At 45.6% G+C, this 18,516-nt stretch overlaps 1 protein-coding gene across 1 annotated transcript; it reads left to right on the plus strand.

Annotated features, from left to right (window-relative positions):
* Positions 1-724: 724 nt before the first annotated feature.
* Positions 725-15,015, plus strand: LOC124690838. The gene is made up of 6 exons (XM_047224167.1): positions 725-946; positions 8,573-8,663; positions 8,818-8,987; positions 13,501-13,528; positions 13,615-13,723; positions 14,491-15,015. Exons 1-6 carry the CDS (start codon positions 725-727, stop codon positions 14,570-14,572), a joined length of 702 nt encoding a protein of 233 aa, XP_047080123.1. The 3' UTR covers positions 14,573-15,015.
* Positions 15,016-18,516: the final 3,501 nt, after the last annotated feature.

The following is an 18,516-nucleotide window of genomic DNA, read 5'->3' on the forward strand; positions in this document are numbered from 1 at the left end:
GAGGTGTAAGAGGGATCGTACCCGAAGTAGGTGTGGTGGCAGAAGATAAACTTCAGAGGTGAGAGGAGAAGAAGTGGAAGGAAGGAACACGGCTTCGGCTAGTGGAGCCTGATTCGCTCGTGACCTTAAAGATTAGGTCACGGAGGAGATTCGTACATGTTTTTCTTAGATTTTAGGCTTTAAAGAAGTAGGACCAGACATATAGAGGCTTCTATACTATTATTTTTTCTTATATAAACTATTTTTAAAGTGCTAATTTGCGTAGTTTGCATCGATTAATAGCCAACCGATAATCGTCCTAGTTCCAATTAATCGCTACTCCCAAGCCGACCAAACCGACCAAGCAGTTAACGATTTTCTTACCATTGAGCAAAAGAATAAATAAATCGTGCATTGAGTCTAGCTTGCTTTGTTGTTAAATGGTAGTCATGTTACCATGCATAGGTTCTCCAACCTAACGAGGATGGACGAACCAATTAAACAAATGTCTACTTAATGCGGCACATTCGCACATCATATATTTGCGAATCAATAGGACACAGATGAGCTCACACGTTGGAGGGTGCGATCATAGAGAGGAGGGGTTGGGGTAGAGCCTTCAGCAATACAAATATGGATTAGATGCCAAGAAGCCATCAAGATCATGCCAACAAAATACCCACAGAAGAAAATATCACTTCAATGACACCATTGGAATGAGAGGCATCAGAAGTTCAGTTGTGGCATGCGAGTTTGGATTCCAAACTTTGGAACACATCACAGGTGCGGGGTGCCCACTGAGCAGTGCCAGCGCGCGCTCGAGCTCATGCGCGAGGCCGACGACCCCGGTGACGGGCTGGTGGCGGGGGATCCGGACGAGGCGGGGGTGGAGGGGGCCGGCGACATCAGCGACGGGGAGGGCCCGCCCACCACGCTGCCGACCGACGCCGACTACGAGACGTACGAGGTGAGGGGAGAGATCTCGCGGCGCCGACTACGAGATTTTGTACTACTGATATCCGTAGGAGACTTGAATTTCAGTTCGCGAAGTTGATGGCTCAATTGATTAGCGATTTGGGACAATTGTGGGGCAGTGGGGGTCGTCGAAACTGTAGCGATTAGGCTATTTCTGGAATTGCAATGAATTCTGACAGATTGAACTGGATCGGGATTTTACATAATTATTATCATTCCATTTGCCAAGCATGCTCGCTGACTTTTCACAACTTCTTTCAAGCTGAATTTTGTGCACATTTCCCACATGACAACCACATGTGAGTGACACATGATGTGGCAAACATCCAAATTGCAAAAAAAAAAGGTGTGGCAAATGTGCTCTTTCAAGTAGCAATTCCACAAATAAAACCACAGCATAACTGAAAACTGAGCTCTGGTCAACAACATCCTCGAACTAAGTCACAAAATATTCCAGAATTTGAATGGGCTAAACTGTTTTTTTTTTGTTGTTAAACTGGCTCAGAATTTACTTAGCTGTCATTCCATTAACCAGACTTGACTGCTCACAACATCTTGTATGTAGTAGCAACTTCAGATATATAAAACAACATCGCAAACTGCAAACTGAGGTCTGGTGGCCCTTGAATCCTGCCTTGGTGGCCTCTGCGGGAACTTGGAGGTGCTTCACATCCGCGACCGTGTCTTCAGATTCTCCGTCCGCAGCAAGCGTGTTGGCTTCCATGTCACCTCCACCCGTAGCTTCAGCTGCAAGGAGTTTAAGTGCTTCTTTCACCTTTGGGGCAGCGGTGGCCCGAACTGGGAACGTGAGTTCAGGACCTGGTGCTCAGACCAAGAGAAAGAATGGACTCTAGTGTCCCCTCCGTCCAAACAGCGTGCTCGCAGAGCTCTCGATGTCATGGACCAAGCTAGGCGGAAAGGAACTAAGCCAATTCTTAAGCGTTCTGGAGCTTCGCGGGGGAATCGCCGCCTGTTCTTCGCAGATCCCCTGGTCTACCCGGCTTGTGCGGGCTACAGCAACCCTGCGGCCGAGTCTTGCCGCTCGCCGGAGTTACAGCCACAGCCACGTTTTGGCTCCTTCGGCCGCTCGTCGGAGCCGATGAAGATGACCGTTCGTGACATCAATTCCTCATTAATTGCGTCTCGGGCTAGCTGCGCGATGTCGGCCGCCTCCAAAGCATCTGACCCCTCGAGCTCCGCTCGCGTGCACGCGGCCAACGGCTCGGTCAGCCCTCCGTCGCCTCGTCTGCCTAGCCCACCGGCCGGCCCAACTTCCCAGGCGTGCCTCAACTGCTTGGGCTATGGGCACGAGCCCTCTAAGTGTACATCGGAAGTCAGATGCAAATCCTGCTACAACTATGGGCACGTGGCAAAACAATGCCTTAACTCCAAGCGCAATCGATCTGTTCGTTGGGTTAAAAAGGCTCCAAGCCCCAAACTGGACGCCTCGTTCCCTAACTCCACCACCCACAACGCCTCGTACACTTCGTCAAGCTCTGCTCCGCTTCCTCCCATGGCGAATTTTGCCATTGATCCTCTGCCTTTTGTGCCGCCGGGTTTCTTCATCCGTGAGGGTGGTGAGGAGCGAGTTAGAAGGACTCGTGTCCTCGCTGTCGATGACCAGCCGCTGCAAGGGGAGACCTTCGCCCTCGCAACTGTCTTCCCAGAACCTCAAACGGCAGAACTACAACTTGAAATGCGCACTGCTATCCGCAGATATCTCAGAGACACCCTCAAGGAAACGGTACTCCTCTCTGGCCCCCATCCCCTCGGTGTTGGTCTTTTCCAGTTCACAACTGTCTTTGCTCGCGACCGTGTGGTAAAGAACTTGCACCCGGCTTTCCCTGGTCCGGGTGTGCTCTCTTTCATCAATCAAGACGAGGGTCGTAATGCGAGATCCATGGATGAGCCGGTCCAGTGCTGGGTCATGATGTTAGTCATCCCGCAGCAACTAATTAATCAGCATTCTATCGAAGCCATCGTCAAGTCTTTTGGAGGTGTTCTCCTTTTCTGGCACGAACCAGCTCACAGCTTTGAAAAGGTTATCATCAAGTGCCTAGTTGAAAATTTGGATCATATCCCTAGAGACATCACTTTTGGGAAGATTTTCTCCCGTAATGGTTTTAGAAGGTCTTGGACGATCACTGCATATCCCCTCATCGGTGATGTACAGCCAGCTCTTTTGCCACCAACTGAAGATCTGCCGCCAGATTACATTGATGCACACCCCTTCCAAGGTCCAGTTCTCCCAGAACATCCTGTTGATGCAGCATCGAACGCTCTTTGGTCTGCCAATGATGCCAATAATGCAGAACAATCAGCTGGCAATGTGCGACCGGTGGACAGGATTTTGTCGGTTGTCACTTCTGCTGCTCCTACTCCCTCCCTAGGTGGTGGACATACCTCTGTTGTTGTCTCTCCCCAAGATGATGATCATAATCAAGGTTTTTTTCTCAAGACCCCTGAGGAATCCAGCTATGAGCAGTCTGAACCAATTGACCTTGCAGAAGCTGCCAAGGATCTCAAATTGGCGGGATACACTGAAGTGGAAATTTTGGCTACTCTTGAAGAGTTCAAGCGCTCAGTGATGACCAGATTGCCTCTTTTCTTGAGGATTTCAAAAAGTTTGGACTCCCATACGTGTCTGGCTCCCCCCTTTGTACCTCTAAGTGGACACCTTCTTGTCACTTCATGACTCTTCATGCAGGCTCTACTCCAGCAAATGCCCTTTTATCTTTATGCAAGACTCTCTCTCCGGCTGATGAAGGAAACCTCACTACTTTGCAAGATCTCTTGGTTAATCTTTCCGGAGGGCCTCTAAAAAGCATGCTTATCAGTACACAGAACAAAAGGGCTTTGGCAGATCAGTTTGTTAAGAAGCTCTCTGCCACTATAAATCTGGGGTGCCATATGTCTGAAGCCAAAAAAATCACCAAGAAACTTGCTTTCAGCCCGCTGTCTATCTCCGGACCAGCTTCCAGCAATCCCAACCCCCCTGCTTTCAATCGCTTCTGCAACAGGCAGGGTATCCTCATCACATACCATCGCCGCAAACGCCATGGCACTCCAATTTCAGTCCACACCGTGCGAAGGAGCCCCCGTCTCAGCAACCGTGCAGATGGATACAGACTCACCACTGATGTTGGTTCCCAGAAGATCTGCAAAAGCATTCCAATGGAAGCACGTCAGAATACACTCTTCAAAAGGAGCTCTCCTAAACTAAAGATGAACAGTTCTGCTTCTTTACCTGAGCGCAAGAATAGCAATATGGCTGTTATCCCTAACGTCTCTCCACTTCATCGCAAGCCAGCCCCACATCTGCCGGTCGAGACTTTACGCGCACTTGGGACTAGCTTCTGTGGCATCCCTCCTGAGGAGATTGCCGATGACAAGCTGCTCCATCTGGTCATTCCCAATGAAGATGTGGACTGAAGAAGTAGAAGACCGCCGCAGCCTGCAGAAGCAGGGACATGACTTCGGCCAGCTTTACCTTTTGCTATGTTGTGGTCTCTTCCTTTTTATTTGCAACTTCAGCCTTATATTAAGCTACTCGTGTGTACTGAACCTGTTGTGGGGATTGAGTTCCCTCTTAATATCTACTACCTTCTGGCCTGGTTTTGGCCCCTTGGTTTATTTATGCCATGTTTGGCTCTGGAAGCCATCGAGTGCGGTTGCTATGCAAATCGTTCCCCCCTTTTTTACTTCCCCTTTATATATATGGAAAATAAAATCAATTGGTTTATCCTGAATTGGAATATTAGAGGCATTGGTGCTGAAGTCAAACAAGATGCGATTAGGGAAAAAATAGATGAGTCAAATTGCTCTATCTTATGTTTTCAAGAGACAAAAAGAGACTTTTTTGACCACTCATACATCCGTAAATTCGCACCAAAACGTTTTGATCACTTTGCCTACTTCCCCTCGTGTGGAAACTCGGGGGGCATTATCACTATTTGGAATGGATCTCTCTTCCATGGCCAGGTCATAGAATCTATGCAATTCGTTGTACACATCAAATTCACATCGCTGGTCTCTGGACAAAGCTGGCATCTTCTTAATATTTATGGCCCATGTACCGGTGAAGCTCGGGATGTTTTCGTCGAATGGATGATGAACTTGGAAATTCCGGATAATGAACTCTGGCTTCTTGCTGGGGATTTTAACTTCTACCGCTCCGAAGAAAACAGGAATAGGGAAGGTGGGAACCTACAGGACATGTGCACTTTTAACAACTTCATCAACTCCCATGGGCTGGTAGAAATCCCTATCTTAGGCCGAGCCTTCACATGGAGCAACATGCAGCAGAGCCCCTTATTGGAACAAGTAGACTGGATTTTCTCCTTGGCACTCTGGACCTCGACCTTTCCAAATACTGAGATAAAACCCCTCACCCGCAATACATCAGACCATGTCCCCCTCCTGATTTCAATTGGGACTGATATCCCTAAGGCAAAAAATTTCCGCTTTGAAAATTTCTGGTTTGATTGTCAAGGCTTCATGACTGTGGTGGAGAATGCCTGGGCAATCCCTTGCAGGGCTAGAGACTGTGCGGGTATAATTTCTTCGAAACTCAAGAATACAAGAAAAGCGCTTAAAAATTGGAGCAAAAACACTTCCCGTCTCTCCATGTGGATGGACAGATGCAACTTGGTGCTGAATCTCCTCGATGGTTTGGAAGAGCAAAGACCGCTCTCGCTACCAGAGTTCAACTTCCGTAATATAATCAAAGAGCGCATTGCTAATCTTTTACATTGTAAGCGCATCTACTGGAAGAATAGATGCACCATTAGATGGGTAAAATTGGGAGGGGAGAATACGAAATTCTTTCATGCAGCTGCCACAAAGTCCTATAGAAGGAATAAAATCCCAACTCTTACTTCTAATGACGGCGTCTCATATAATGATCATGAGGCCAAAGCAGCTATAATCTGGAACACTTTCTCCAAGCGGCTAGGCCACACAGATAAACCAACCATGCACTTTCCTCTTGGAGACCTCATTGCTAGGATTGATGGGCTGGAATCACTTTCTCTTCCCTTCACGTCTGAGGAGATTGATAATATCATCAAATCGCTTCCTCCTGATCATTCCCCTGGTCCGGATGGTTTCAATGGCCTCTTTCTTAAAAGGTGCTGGCATATTATTAAGGATGATTTTTACGCACTCTGTCATGCTTTCTACAATGGCAATGTGAACCTCCAAAGAATCAATAACTCTCTTATTACACTTATACCAAAGGTTCTCAACCCTGAAAATCTTGGAGACTATAGACCTATCTCGCTTCTCAACTCCTGCCTTAAGCTCCTCACTAAACTTCTTGCTGATTGCCTTCAAAAGGTGATCCTCAAGATCGTTCATCAAAACCAATATGGTTTCATCAAAAGCAGGACTATTCAGGATTGCCTCGCTTGGAGCTTCGAATTTCTCCATCAATGCCATCAGTCTAAAAAAGAGATCATTGTCCTCAAGCTTGATTTTACTAAAGCTTTCGACATGATCGAACATGACGCGATCATATCTATGCTGAAACAGTATGGCTTGGATGATAGGTTCATCGGTTGGATTAATTGTATTCTCTCTTCTGGCACTTCTGTGGTTCTTCTCAATGGCGTTCCAGGGAAATCTTTCCACTGCAGACGAGGGCTAAGACAAGGCGACCCTCTATCTCCTCTTTTATATGTATCTACAGCGGATCTTCTTCAAACTGTCATCAACAAAGCTAGCCAAATCAATCTCCTTCAACATCCCATCCCATCGGTGAATGGAGAGTTTCCAATAATCCAATACGCGGATGACACTTTACTAATTATGCAGGCCTGCTCTCGACAACTTCTATGTCTTAAAAGCATCCTGGAAACCTTTGCCCAGTCTACGGGTTTAAGAGTTAATTTCGCCAAATCTTGCTTACTCCCGATTAATGTTCCTAATGAGAAAGCGACCCTCTTGGCCGGCCTCTTTGGATGCAAGCTAGAAACTTTCCCCTTCACGTATCTCGGCCTCCCGCTTGGCCTAAGCAGACCTCGCATTCGTGACCTTGGCCCGCTATATTCGAGGATTAACCATCGCCTTGCTGCCACTGCCTCCTTCCTTTCTTTTGATGGTAGAATAATGGTGACTAAGGCCATTCTTAGCTCTCTACCCACCTTCTACCTCTCCACTCTCAAAATTGCAGATGGAGCCATTGAAATTGTGGATAAAAGTAGAAGAATTGGTATATGGGTAAAATGGATAACTCCAACAGACCCAAATCTTTGGCAGCATGGGACCTAGTATGTAGACCAAAATCGAAAGGAGGTCTGGGTATCAGTAACCTTGCTTCCCACAATGAGGCTCTTCTTATCAAATTTTTGCACAAATTTTTCAATAAGGAGAACATTCCCTGGGTCCATCTAATTTGGAAGAGCTATAATAATTCCACTCCACAAGCCTCTAACATTTCAAGCTCATTTTGGTGGAGGGACATTGTCAAGCTTTGTTCAAAGTTCAAGAGGATTGCCTCATGCGCGATTGGTACTGGTGACACTGCACTCTTTTGGAGCGACAATTGGGCTTCGGATGTCCTCATGACAAGGTTCCCTAGGCTACACTCCTTCGCTATTAATAAGCTAGCTTCTGTGGAAAATATTCTAGATTTGGACGACCCTATTGATGCTTTCCATCTCCCGTTGTCCACCCAAGCCTTCGAGGAGTTTCATGAGTTCAATCACCTTATACACCAGACCAGATCCGCTCGGAACGCTGATGGAAAGGACCTATGGTTTTATAGTTGGGGCTCTCGCTTCTCCGCTAACAAGGTTTATAAGCTAACCTTCGAACACATTCAAGCCCCAACCTTCTCTTCATGGATCTGGAAATCAAAGTGCACTCCCAAGATTAAATCTTTCTTCTGGCTTCTCGCTAATGACCGCCTAAACACCAAGGATATGCTTATAAGGAGAAATTTTTCACTCAATGACAACGGAATATGCCGTCTCTGCGATGATGGGTTGTTAGAAACCAGGGACCATCTCTTCTGGAATTGTAACTTCAGTAAATGTTGTTGGCAATCCATTGGCATCACTCTTGAAGACACCATGGAACTCTCTGAGATGATTGCTACTGCACGAGAAATCTTCAGGAAGCCTTTTTTCTTTGAAGTTTTCGCCACTGCCACCTGGAATCTATGGAAGCAAAGGAACGCTTTTATTTTTGACAATGTAACACCTTCTTTTAGAGCTTGGTCCTTTTCTTTTAAGAGGGACATCTTCCTTCTCTCTTACAGAATGAAGGATGACCAAAAAACCCCTCTCTTAGCTTGGCTAGACGCTTTGTAGCTCTCTTTGGGTTATGCCCAGGGTTAGGCCCTTCTGTACATTCCCTCCTTTTTTTCTCTCCTCTTGTACATATTTTATCTCTTTTAATAAAATTTTACTGTCGGGGCCTCCCCTACAGTTTTCAGCTCAAAAAAAAAAGTTCAATTTGCACCGAATATTCCCTCGATATCACTTACTAGGAAGATGTACTGAGATGAAACCTAGGACTAGGGAGGGAGGGAAGGAGAAAAGAAGAGTTCTTTTCATTGTGCTTCCTTTTGTTTTAAAGCTGTACTAATTTTTGTATTACACCCCATGCTCTGCAGCTATGTAATCTTCTCAACTCGAGGGTCGAATCAACTGAATTTCTTCAAAAGCTTGATAACATTCAGAAGTTGGTATACCAAAATGGAGCAGGTGCCCAAATGAACTGTTATTACCATTTGCGGGAACCAGATCTTAGACATAATGCGTCTTGCACCGTGCCACATCATGCTAGACCCCCATTTATTCACTCATTTCAGTCAAACATGACAACTGAACAGTTCTACAATTACTCGTGTAACAGTAGTTGAAACCATATCATGGGGTATCGTAAGCGCGGCAGATATATGGGATGACAAGAGTATGAACGTCAGTGATGATTCAGAGGATGGATATGTTCTCGGTAAGCAAGAGGATATAGTTGATGGGATTGCGTGCTTCGTGGCTGCATACTTGCTGTCGCTGAAAGAAACTAAGGTGTGCAAAGTTCAGTTCACCTTTAATTCGATCTCCCTTGAATTATTCTGTGTAGTTGGCTCTTCTTACACAGCCAGTCCTGAATATCAGCCTCAGCATCCAAATGTACATCGAGTCTTGGATTCTGTATGAAAATCATGCTTATTTTGCAGTGCTTGTTGAGGTTCTGGATAGTTAAATACATACATAAAAGTTAGAAACATGACTTGGGGACATGGATTACCTGTAGCTCAGTATGGTGTCTACTCTTCACACTATTTATCTGTTGCACGCTTCTGGATAATTAAATATATTTGTACAAGTTAGATGCATGGGTAAAAACTACTAGTTCAGTATGGTGTCTACTCTTCATGTGGTAGGTTTCACGCTATTTGTCCAATGCACTATCTAGATCAACATGGGAAGGCCTGTCAATATTCTTTGTGGAACCTTTTTTTTTGCAAGGAAAAGAGCTTATATTAATTAGACAGGGGGAGTACAGTCTGCCTGAATCGCGAGAGCAACATCAGATGGGTAGTTCTGGAACCAAACACTAGTTCTCTCATGTACTCTCCCTAAGAAGGCCAAACTATGGCTAGCGTCATTCACCTCCCGACTAACCTTACATAAGCCAATCGCTCTTTCCTTCAATTTCTCACGGATACTACTAACACACATAGCATAGCGGGATAGGTTTGGGGTAGTCTCACTGATGAGCTTCAGGGCCACCGCACTATCAGTTTCCGCGACAATTGCCCCTGGTTCCCAGGCCAAAGCCAGGTTCAGCCCCTCATCAATGGCCACAATCTCCGCCTCCAGCGCATCCGCGCAAGAAGGTAGGCTCCTGCATGCAGCAACAATGACCGAGCCATCACTCCGACGCAAAATCATGCCTACTCCCGCACGGCCGTTAGTAGAGAAGGCCCCGTCCACATTTAGCTTGGCTAGCCCGGCGTCAGGTGGTTTCCACTTCTGCTTGATGTGGGGTCTTTCTTCCGTCGTCTGTTTCTTCTTCCCAAAGCCCCGGCCATAGTCGACGCTTTGTTTACCCTTGTCTGTATCGACCACCTGGTTCTGCTCGATAAGCATCAATGACTCGACGTAGCTCATCAGGAATCGCCTTGATGCCTCAACATGAGCGGGTTTCTTTTGATGTGTGATCTCGTTATGCACATGCCAGACTCTCCAAAGGGTCATTAGGAAGGCTACGCGCTGATCGACATCCACACAGCGAAGGGCATGCATGAACCAGTCCTGATTATGTCAAACAGAAGTTCATCCTTGGGGAGATCCCATACCTGTCTCATTGCCTCCCACAGTGCACGTGCATGAGGGCATAAAACCATAGCATGGAATGTTGTCTCGTCCTCAGTTCCACAAATAGTGCAGGTAGGCAACGTCTCCATACCCCTCCGTACCATGCTAACCTGAGTGGCGAGGGCATTGCGTGCCAGCTTCCAAGCAAATATGCGGACCTTGGGTGGGACAGGGCATTGCCAGATGAGTTTCCAATCGCCGCTTGTGCCCAATGGTTGCGCACTTGTTGCCTGACGTCCCTCGTTTTGGAGTTGCTCCTCACGTCCCAGCCGGTAGGAGCTTCTGACCGAAAAGGCCCCAGATTTCTCGTGATGCCACGCTATGAAGTCGGACTCGTTCCTTGTCGATGTTGGGATTTTGAGGATCTCCTGGATATCGATGGACAGGAACCAACGATCGAGCAGCTGCTCATTTCAGGAGCCATCTGGATTCAGGAAGTCTGACACCCAGCGCAGCCTACATCGGCCTTGCGGTGTGATTGGTTTGAGGAAGGACTCGCGTGGTATCCACGACGCACGCCAGATTCGGACGCTCGCACCATTACCAATACGCCAAATCATCCCCTTTTTCACCAGCTCTAGCCCATACTCAATGGCTCTCCAAGTAGTTGATGCATTCCCGGGGAAAGCAGTATCTGCTAGCATGCCTTGGGGGTAGTATTTTGCTTTCAGTACTTGGGCACACAGGGTTTCAGGGTTCTGCAGTAGGCGCCAGGCCTGCTTGGCCAACAGGGCCTGGTTGAAAAGCCTCATGTCCTTAAACCCCATACCGCCTTCATCCTTTGGCCTCAACATGCTATCCCAAGAGATCCAATGTGTTTTCCTCTTGCCATTTTCCGCGCCCCACCAGAAATCTCTTATTAACTTGGTCAGCTCATCCAAAAGGCCGAAGGGTAGTTTGAAGATACCCATGACATATACCGGGATAGCCTGCGCCACAGCTTTGATAAGCACCTCCTTTCCTCCCTGCGAGAGATAAACCTCACGCCACTGAATGAGGCGTTTAATGAGCTTTTCCTGCAGGCTCTTGAATTTACCTTTACTCATACGACCGTCCGGCGTGGGTAGGCCCAAATATTTCGTTTCAAAGGTTTCCTGGGTAACCTGCAGCACTCCTTTCACTAGGTCCCGATCCCCTGTCTGGCAGGATTCTCCAAACATAATGGAGCACTTACTCGGATTAATTAACTGGCCTGTGCTCTGGGCATATGATTCCAGGACGGCCTGGATACACTGGGCTTCCTCTACATTAGCCCTAAAGAACAAAAGGCTGTCATCCGCAAACAGAAGGTGAGAGACCCCAGGAGCCTGTCGACACACTTTCAGGGGCTTGATCCGTTGTGCCTGCACTTCTTTTTGCAACAACGCTGAAAGTCCATCAGCTACAAACAAGAACAAGAAGGGGGATAGGGGGTCACCTTGCCGAAGACCTCGGGAAGGGGAAAACGAATCCAGGAGGGTTCCATTGAATTTCACATTGTACCTCACAGTGGTGACGCAAGCCATAATCCAGTCCACCCATCTGTGAGCAAAACCCAGCCTTTCCATCGCTGTCCGTAAAAAACCCCAATCGACCCTATCATAAGCCTTAGATAGGTCCAGCTTGTATGCACAAAAACTCTGCTCTTGCTTCCTGTTGTGCTCAATGAAATGGAGGCACTCAAATTCTACCAAAGCGTGGTCGGTGATCAGGCGCCCCGCAACGAAGGCACTTAACAAAGATGATCTCTCCAAGTATAGGCCTTAGTCGATTCACTAGGCATTTGGCGATTATTTTGTATAGAACCGAGCACAAACTAATTGGCCGAAAATCTTTCAGCGTCTCCGGGTGATCCACCTTTGGAATAAGGACAATAGCAGTGTCATTAACATCATCAGGCATATTCCCAGTGAGGAAGAACAGCTTCACTGCATTGATCACCTCCACCTTCAGAGTGGCCCAGTTCCGCTGATAGAAGCGGGCTGGGAAGCCGTCTATGCCAGGAGCTTTGAGTGGCCCTATTTGGAACAAGGCATCCCCAATCTCCTCATCAGAAAATTCCTTGCATAGCATCTCGTTCATCTCTGGTGTCACTTGGACCTGTAGCAACTGTGCCAAACTCTCAAAATTAATATCAGGGTCACGTGTAAAAAGATCCTTAAAATAGGATGTAGCCATTCTCTCCATGTCCGGAGGATTATCCTTCCATGTTCCATTGTCATCTTTCAGGCGTTTAATCCTGTTTTTTCTTGCCCTCCAGGTTGCCTTTTGATGAAATTTTTTAGTATTACGGTCTCCCTCCTTCAACCAGTTTATGCGTGATCTTTGCATCCAAAGCATTTCCTCACGGTATAATAGCTCGTTCATGTGATCAGAGACCCGTCTGATCGCGGTACGATCTGTATTAAGCCACATGAGGTGCTCTAACTCCTTCCTGCACTTGTCCAATTCCTTTAGCAGATTGCCAAACTTCTTGCGACTCCAGGCTTGGAGAACGTTCATGACATTATCAAGGCCTTTACGAACAGAGTTCAGGTCCCTCTTTTGCCCTGTCTCCTCCCAAGCAGATGCAATAAGTTCAGGGAGTTCAGCTGCTCGTTCCCACCAGACCTCATAGTGGCGTCGGGGCTGTCTCGGGCTTGCTCTTGACTCTTTGATCAGACGGACAAGTACAGGGTTATGATCAGACACCGGCGACACCAGGTGCTCCACACACGTATCAGCGAAAAGGTCGCGCCATTCAGCAGTAGCAACAGCCCGGTCAAGCCTTACACGAACATTGGCTCTGCCACTTCGTTTGTTATCATAGGTATACGGCAAGCCCTTAAACCCCAGGTCAACCAAGTTACACACAGCAAGGGTTTCCCGGAACGCAGCCATCTGCCGTTCAGCCCGAGGAGTGCATGAGAAGTGCTCCTGCTGCCATAAGGCTTCATTAAAATCGCCAAGGACGAGCCATGGCAGGTTCGAGTCGGCTTTCATATTATTCAGAGCGTCCCAAATGCGGTGGCGATTCTCAACTCGGGGTTCCCCATAAACGCAGGTTAGCCTCCACTGTGGTGCATTTGGGGATTCACGGACATACACATCAATTATTCTCTCATTAACAGATTGAACCTCCACATAGAGGCTCTCGTGGAACCTTGATTGTGAGATTGTCATCATGAAAGAGGATTTCATGCCACTCATTGATTTGGAATCTTTGTACTTCTAATACTGGAGATTTCGTGTTATGTAGGTATTGACGCCCAATCAACTTCAAGACGGTAACTTTTGTCCCCTTTCTTAATTCAGATGAATTTTGTTAGTTGAAAGTTTCCTTATGTTAGATTCCCCACCCTTCATTTCTCAGCCCTTAGCAAGACATTTTCAACTAAAAAGAGAAAAGGCAAGCTTCAGAAGGCATGGGCTGGAACACAAGTTATTTATAATGTAGCATCATGGAGTGCGACAGCTATTGGGTAAGCTATCCTTGCAATCACAGTTGCTATTATAATTCTCCCATGGTGGATTTGTTAGGGTAAGCCTCATGTCTTCAAGAGGCTCCTTGGACCTCCCGAATAATCTTTTTTAAGACCTTAGAGGAAACTTTACTTCTCAGTGAAAAATGAAGACTTAGGACATGATTTTATCAAACTAAATGGTTTGTAAGCAACAAAAATAAATAAATACTTGCCTCAGGGCAACTGGACAACATCATTTTGTGAACAACTAGATTAGTAAAGAAAGTTAGGATCTGATGAGTTGCATCAGTTGAAGTTCCATATTGATCACTAACTGTGACCCACTCGCATCTATACAGAAAACTGCCAAATAAAACGTGTCCCAAGCAAAAATGTCACAAGTACCGACGCACCCTGGGCCATCACAAGGAAAACTACACCCAAAATCTTCTTTATCTGGCATTAATTTGGAACCGAATGCATCTAAAGGCCGCTTTACTAAAATCAATGTACATGCTCACAAAAAAAATCAGAGTTGTGTTATCATGTCGATGATGTTGTCAAAATTAACGGTAGTGCTTGCAGCGAAATATTGTGCAGGGATTGATCCCAGATTATTCAATGCTGTTTATGAGAATAGTAATTCGATTTTCTTAAACAATAGGGCCTAGGGATTTCTTGGTTCATCATACTATTTCTCTTGGTTTGCATACAACTGGGTGTTTGCTATTCCCGTAGTTGTGTAGCTATCTCTCTGATTTCGCTCCTGTATCTTGCTCTTGCAGTATCTACCAGAATCCGGCAATTCTAAAAGCGGCAACTGCAGCCTTTTGGACATCCTGCCGCGTGGTATCCAAGTTCCTGTGAATAGTCCCATGTCCTGTGCTCGTGATCATGTACACATTGTGTATTATGACTTCCCTGTACCTCCATCACGGGAAGTGTTGTTTTCAAACACTGTGATATGCCTGTTCTGCCATGTGACTGCCGAAGTCCTTCGCAAGGTCTTCACCCGTAGGCTCATAGGCTGCTTTCAACAGTTAGATCATGTGCCAGATCTAACCACATACTGTCTAGTGATGATCATGTGGGGGCTGATTCCTAGTATCTGATGTACCTGTTTAGTGCAGCTTCATGTGTGTTTACTTATATCATTCATTTGTATCCGACCCCTGATTGCTACCTCCTCCTTGTATATATCAGATGTACAACCGAACATGGGCATACCTGGCCAAATGTAAATACACCAATTTGTTTGAGCTTCTTTTCTTAAGGCCATTCATGTTGTACTTCAGTGTTGCCCCTTTTCATTCCTTGGATTCGGAACTGTTACTATCTGAAGTTGTGAACTTATGCCATTTTGAGGACGGATGGTGGTGATGATATCCTACTGAATTCTACCTAATACCTTAATGGAATCGTAGTGCCATAGAAATAACTCATTGTAGATGGAACCGAGTTAGCTGTCAGCAGTGTGTTTTCCTTTTGCACTTGCATTGCAGTTTGTCCTGTGAGAGACGACTTCCACTTCAGGGGAAATCACATACATTACTGAAATTATTTCGCATTAGGACACCATATTACAAATGCTAGTTTTCACTGCGTCAACCTTGATGGGTCAATATAAACTAATTTGTTTTCACACTAACAACAGCACCAATACAAAAGGTCAAATTTTGCAATGTCATGGTTCATACTGTAGATGAAACGGAGAGCAGCAGTCAGAAATATGTTTTTCCCTTGGCAGCTTACTGCGGCAAGCTACCTGTGCCTATATCTTGTTTGCCAGTACAATAATGTTTAGTTAATTTGTAAAATCTGATGAAACAATTAATGTATGTCATGTACAAATTCATTTTTGGATTACCGTTTACCAAAATAAATTGTTTTCTGGAATTCCGAAGTTGCATCATACATCATAGATAACATGAGCAGAAATACAACCACCATGACATATGTTCATGGCCCCTTTATGTCCTGCAGGAGGTAATGCCCTTGCAGCAATTGATCAGACAGCAGGTCATCCAAAAGAAAAGAAAAAGGTCTACCTTTCAGTTTATTTACTCCAACCGATCCATTCATCATCCTTAACGGTTGCCACATCAACTTAAAGAAACATAGTAAAAAAGATTGTGCTGAATTGTCCGTGCTGAATTGTGCAAGATTAATAGATAGGAAAAACCTAACATCCGACATGCATGAGACGCTGAAAATATTGAGGGAGTTCTACAGAAAAAATGCCTTGAGTTGTGTTAAAGTATCAGGTCTAGCAATCTCCTGCAACAAATGTTTCAAATCCTTTTTTTCTGGGGTAAACCCGGCAGCTGCCTATTCATATTAGATGGAAAAATAGGTTATATACAATGCTAGGAGGGCTATGTTAAAGGATAAATTTTTAGTTAAGGTTTAATGGCTCGTAAGGCAGTTAAGGTGTCTCAGTATCAAGATAATTAGGAAGCAATGAAGCATGGAACACCAAGTATTACTCAAAACAAATGAGCAGTCATCTGATAGGCAACTTAACAGTAGCATGTGTCTGCCGACATTAGCAAGAGCTTGCAGAGATCTGAAGGGAAATCAGTTTTACCTTCTTGTCTTGTTTACTGCCTTTCACATTTTCTATTGCAAATTTCTAGTTCATCTAAACTGAAGCCCCGTCAGACTTCTAGTTCCCTACCCGTTATCATCTCAAATCATATATAACGTTTTTTTTCCATCCTTTTGCACATGAGTTTAAACATGGAATTCGACTGAAATTCTCAAATCCTGCTCATTTTAGCTTAGGCTACCCATCATACCACAATTCTTTGCTTTCCACCTTGGTCTGTGATTCAGGGTTCAAAACAGTGGATCACTTCGAACCCCTTAAGTTAGTGATTTATCACTTTAACCTAAGGAAAAAATTGTGGTATCACATTTGGTGTGAAGTCGTATATATATAAAGCGTTTTAGTAGCTATAGACATATTCACTAGAATTACATATATATTTCGTTCAAGAAAACTACTATGCTCCATATCACATAGATTATCTTTTCACCAAATATGTCTAGCCATGTATTATTTTCAAGCAAAATAAAAATAAAAAGCGTGCGTTGAGTCTAGCTAGCTATGTTGTTAAATAGTAGTCCATGCAGGGGTTCTCCAACCAACCTAAACCTAACAAGGACGGACACACCAATTGGACAAATGTCTACATAATCTCACAATCGCACATCATAGTGAATCAATAGGACACAGATGAGCTCACACGTACGTTGCAGGGTGCGCTCATAGATAGGGGTTGGTGTAGCCTTCAGCAATACAAATATAGGTAGCATGCAAAGAACTCATCAAGATCGTGCCAACATAATACCCACAAAAGCAAAGAGCCGTATGCATCAATTGATGCAGAGGCTGCGGCTACCCCTTATCGAAAAAAAAGTAAAGAGCACTTCGATGATACCATTGGAATGAGAGGCATCGGAAGTTCAGTCGTGGTATGCGAGTTGCAACACATCACAAGGTCCTGTAGAAAGTCGTAAAACCCTAATATTTATTTCGTTTTCGTTGTTTATTTCGGTGACCCTCATGGGGTATATATAGAAATACAGGAGGGAGCAGACTTGGAGTACAAGATGATATCTCTACAGTCTTAGTCTATCTCTATATCCTATACGTATTAACATCCCCCCTCAGTCGTAGCGGGAGTGAAGCGGACGATTGCGACTGAATTTGCAGTCCCGTGCTTCCGTCCTCTTCTCCTTCTCCTCCTTTTCATCATCGGCGTTCCCTTCTGGTTCCTTCTCTTCCCTCCCGCAGTCACAGCGGGAGTGGCGTGGACGCAAGTGACGACGCAGACGCTGTCTACTGAAGTTGTTGCCGATGTGTCGCTGTAGACGTAGCCTTTATGTCGATGTCGAGGTAGCCGATCGTGATGTAGCCGTGGTCGAGGTAGTCATGGTCGATGATGTAGTTGTCGTAGATGTGTAGCCGCATTCCCCGGAGGCGCAAAAAATTGCGCGGGTTTCTTCTTCCTTTTTTATTTGGACGGAGCTGCAATCGGGGCCGACGTTTTGCACCTTAAAAAGTACCGTCGGGGGCGACGTTTTGCACCCTGAGGGGTACCGTCGCAGGCGTCTTGCGGATGTCAGAGGACGCGGTCGTAGGTGAGATCACCAGTGTACGATGACCTTTGAGGCGTGGTCCGATGAAGGTCCTATTTGGCGCTTGTCTTGCGCATCTCCTCTTCGAGGCTCGTTGTGGTGACCCGGCATACCACTGCATGGTGTAGTATGCAAGTCTGATATAACACCAATGAAACACCGTTCCACTCGTATTATATCGCTCAGAGTGGTACAACAGAAACATATGCGGGTCCAAGGCATGTCTATAGAATTACAACATACGTACTCTTTACAAAAGATCCACACAGACTCCTACTTTACAATGAGGTAAAACTGCAAATAAACTCCAAAAGAACGACTCGTGATCTAATCTTATCACGGACTCTATTTGTAGAGTATTTGACTAGCTATAGAGGCTATGAATAGATTCTAGCTAAGTAGGAGCTAGGTTTAGGAAGCTAGTTCCATTCTATGGCTAAACTAGGTTTTCTCCTTGTTGGATGTGGTATTCGACTCATCCGACGAGGTCCTGTCTCTTGAAGTGGTTGTTGACTCCTCGGCCTTCGAGTTGCACTGTAGCTCCTCCTTCGATGCCTCCATATCTAAGCAGGGGATTTAAGAGTGGGATGAGTACGAGCGTACTCAACAAGTTCATTATAGGAAAGAGGTGTTTAATGCACTAGCTACAGCATTAGACCAGAAAGTCT

Source organism: Lolium rigidum, chromosome 2 (genome assembly GCF_022539505.1).
Source record: "Lolium rigidum isolate FL_2022 chromosome 2, APGP_CSIRO_Lrig_0.1, whole genome shotgun sequence".
Classification (NCBI taxonomy): Eukaryota; Viridiplantae; Streptophyta; class Magnoliopsida; order Poales; family Poaceae; genus Lolium; species Lolium rigidum.

Bases quoted from the DNA above. Each gene is read 5' to 3' on its own strand.
- LOC124690838 (XM_047224167.1), top strand. From the start codon at position 725: ATGCGAGTTTGGATTCCAAACTTTGGAACACATCACAGGTGCGGGGTG. The intron at 947-8,572 runs GTGAGGGGAGAG...CATGCTCTGCAG, and splicing joins CCGACTACGAGACGTACGAG to CTATGTAATCTTCTCAACTC. The intron at 8,664-8,817 runs GTGCCCAAATGA...GTGTAACAGTAG, and splicing joins GGTATACCAAAATGGAGCAG to TTGAAACCATATCATGGGGT.